This window comes from Papilio polytes, unplaced genomic scaffold (assembly GCF_000836215.1).
Source record: "Papilio polytes unplaced genomic scaffold, Ppol_1.0 DF824158.1, whole genome shotgun sequence".
Taxonomy (NCBI): Eukaryota; Metazoa; Arthropoda; class Insecta; order Lepidoptera; family Papilionidae; genus Papilio; species Papilio polytes.
Window position 1 is genome coordinate 961981 of NW_013525046.1, and position 1526 is coordinate 963506.

At 44.4% G+C, this 1526-nt stretch overlaps 1 protein-coding gene across 1 annotated transcript in view; it reads right to left on the reverse strand.

Moving 5' to 3' along the window:
* Window positions 1-1526, reverse strand: part of LOC106111483 (nesprin-1-like) — a gene marked incomplete at its 5' end in the record, with an annotated part of 5480 nt that extends 3954 nt beyond the window's left edge. The window contains 2 exons of the mRNA XM_013293602.1: window positions 9-704; window positions 1413-1526. Coding sequence (XP_013149056.1) covers window positions 9-704; window positions 1413-1526 — 810 coding nt within the window. The remainder of the gene's footprint in view (window positions 1-8; window positions 705-1412) is intronic.

The following is a 1526-nucleotide window of genomic DNA, read 5'->3' on the forward strand; positions in this document are numbered from 1 at the left end:
TTATCCGCAAACTTCTTGCCTTCGGGTAATTTGTCGCTGAGATTTTGAATTTTCGATAGGATTTTATGGACTCTCTTTATGTGGACGTATCTGAGCTGCAGCTTCTCCTTCTCTCGCTCGATCTCTTTCAGCCATCTTAGCAGTTCAGTGTATATTTCTCTGTAGTCGTCCCAGGCAGCTATACGGGTGCAGACTTCGTCATGACGGTCCACGATCCGCGCGAGCGTCTCGTTATGTAGGTTGGTCAGAGTGTCGAACTTGTCTGCTAGCTCCCTGTTCGTTGTCTCTTTGTTCTCGTTAATTAGGACCGATCTCTGCGAGGCTAACAGATTCCTGTGCACGCGGCAAAGCCGGCGGTGTTCCGTCAAGTTCTCATAGTCCGCCGGGACTGAGCCGGACAGGAAGGACTGTATATCTAATAGGTATTCGTGCCACAACTTTAGTGCGGTGGCGGCGTCGCCCGACCTCACCAGCGCAGTAGACAGCCGGTGGTAATGCAGGAAGGTGTCTCGGAACATGGCCTGCCATAGCTCCAGTATCCTAACAATAGAGTGCTCCTCGGATACATCCCGGTCGATGTCGGGCAGCTCCGCTTTAGCGGGCGCGATGTCCGCTTCACTTTTGCCGAGGGCGATCAAATTGTCGCGTAAAGCAATCAATTTGTCTTCGACAATTTCACTTTCCTCATGCACAGGAGCCAAATCCTGCAAATAGAAAGTAAAGATTAATCGTTTTCTTTTTAAATGGATTTTTAGCAAACAATGATGCAAACCATTATCTAAATAAACATTATTTGCGACAAAAATTCGTAGCAATGTTTGAATATCAAATAAACGACCGTTACTCATTGACAATACATAAGACTGTAGCGGTACAGCGCCGCGACCGTCAGCTGGACAAACAAACTTTTTATATTGATTCGACCGATGATTACAAATCGCTCGATTACAGATGTTTTTATTCGACATCTGTTACGTTGAATGTAAATTGCAAATTATTCATTGCATAAATAGTTTAATAAAGTATTTTTAAAGGTTAAAATAACGTTTTACATTATCTTATTGCGCTGTGCGTCTTGTATGTACCCGGCACATAAACACATCGGCTTATGACCGTCTGACCTTTTTATCACAAGTCATTACAAGGGTAAAACAATTTTGCCGACAGAGACAATTTGAACTTAATCTTTCCACAAAGTAAGTCATTATATAAAGTACACATTTTCATGCCAGACATGGTTATTTTCTCACTGTCAATCCGCCTTTCCACTAGCAATATCACGCGACGATCGCCGTGCGTAAATTTTCTATTAGACATGTTTATCCAAATTACTGTCTTGACAGCGAAAACTAAACTGGTCTATTCCCTTGATGTCAAAGGGGTTTTTTAACTTTAGATACGTATATGCTAACCTGTTTCATATCACAGAAAGTTTCCTTAGCGTGGTGTGCCTTAGCGCGGGCGAGGTCTCTAGCCTCTCCGAGGTCCGCGAGCGCTCGCACCGCGCCCGCTACCAGCTGGAGGCG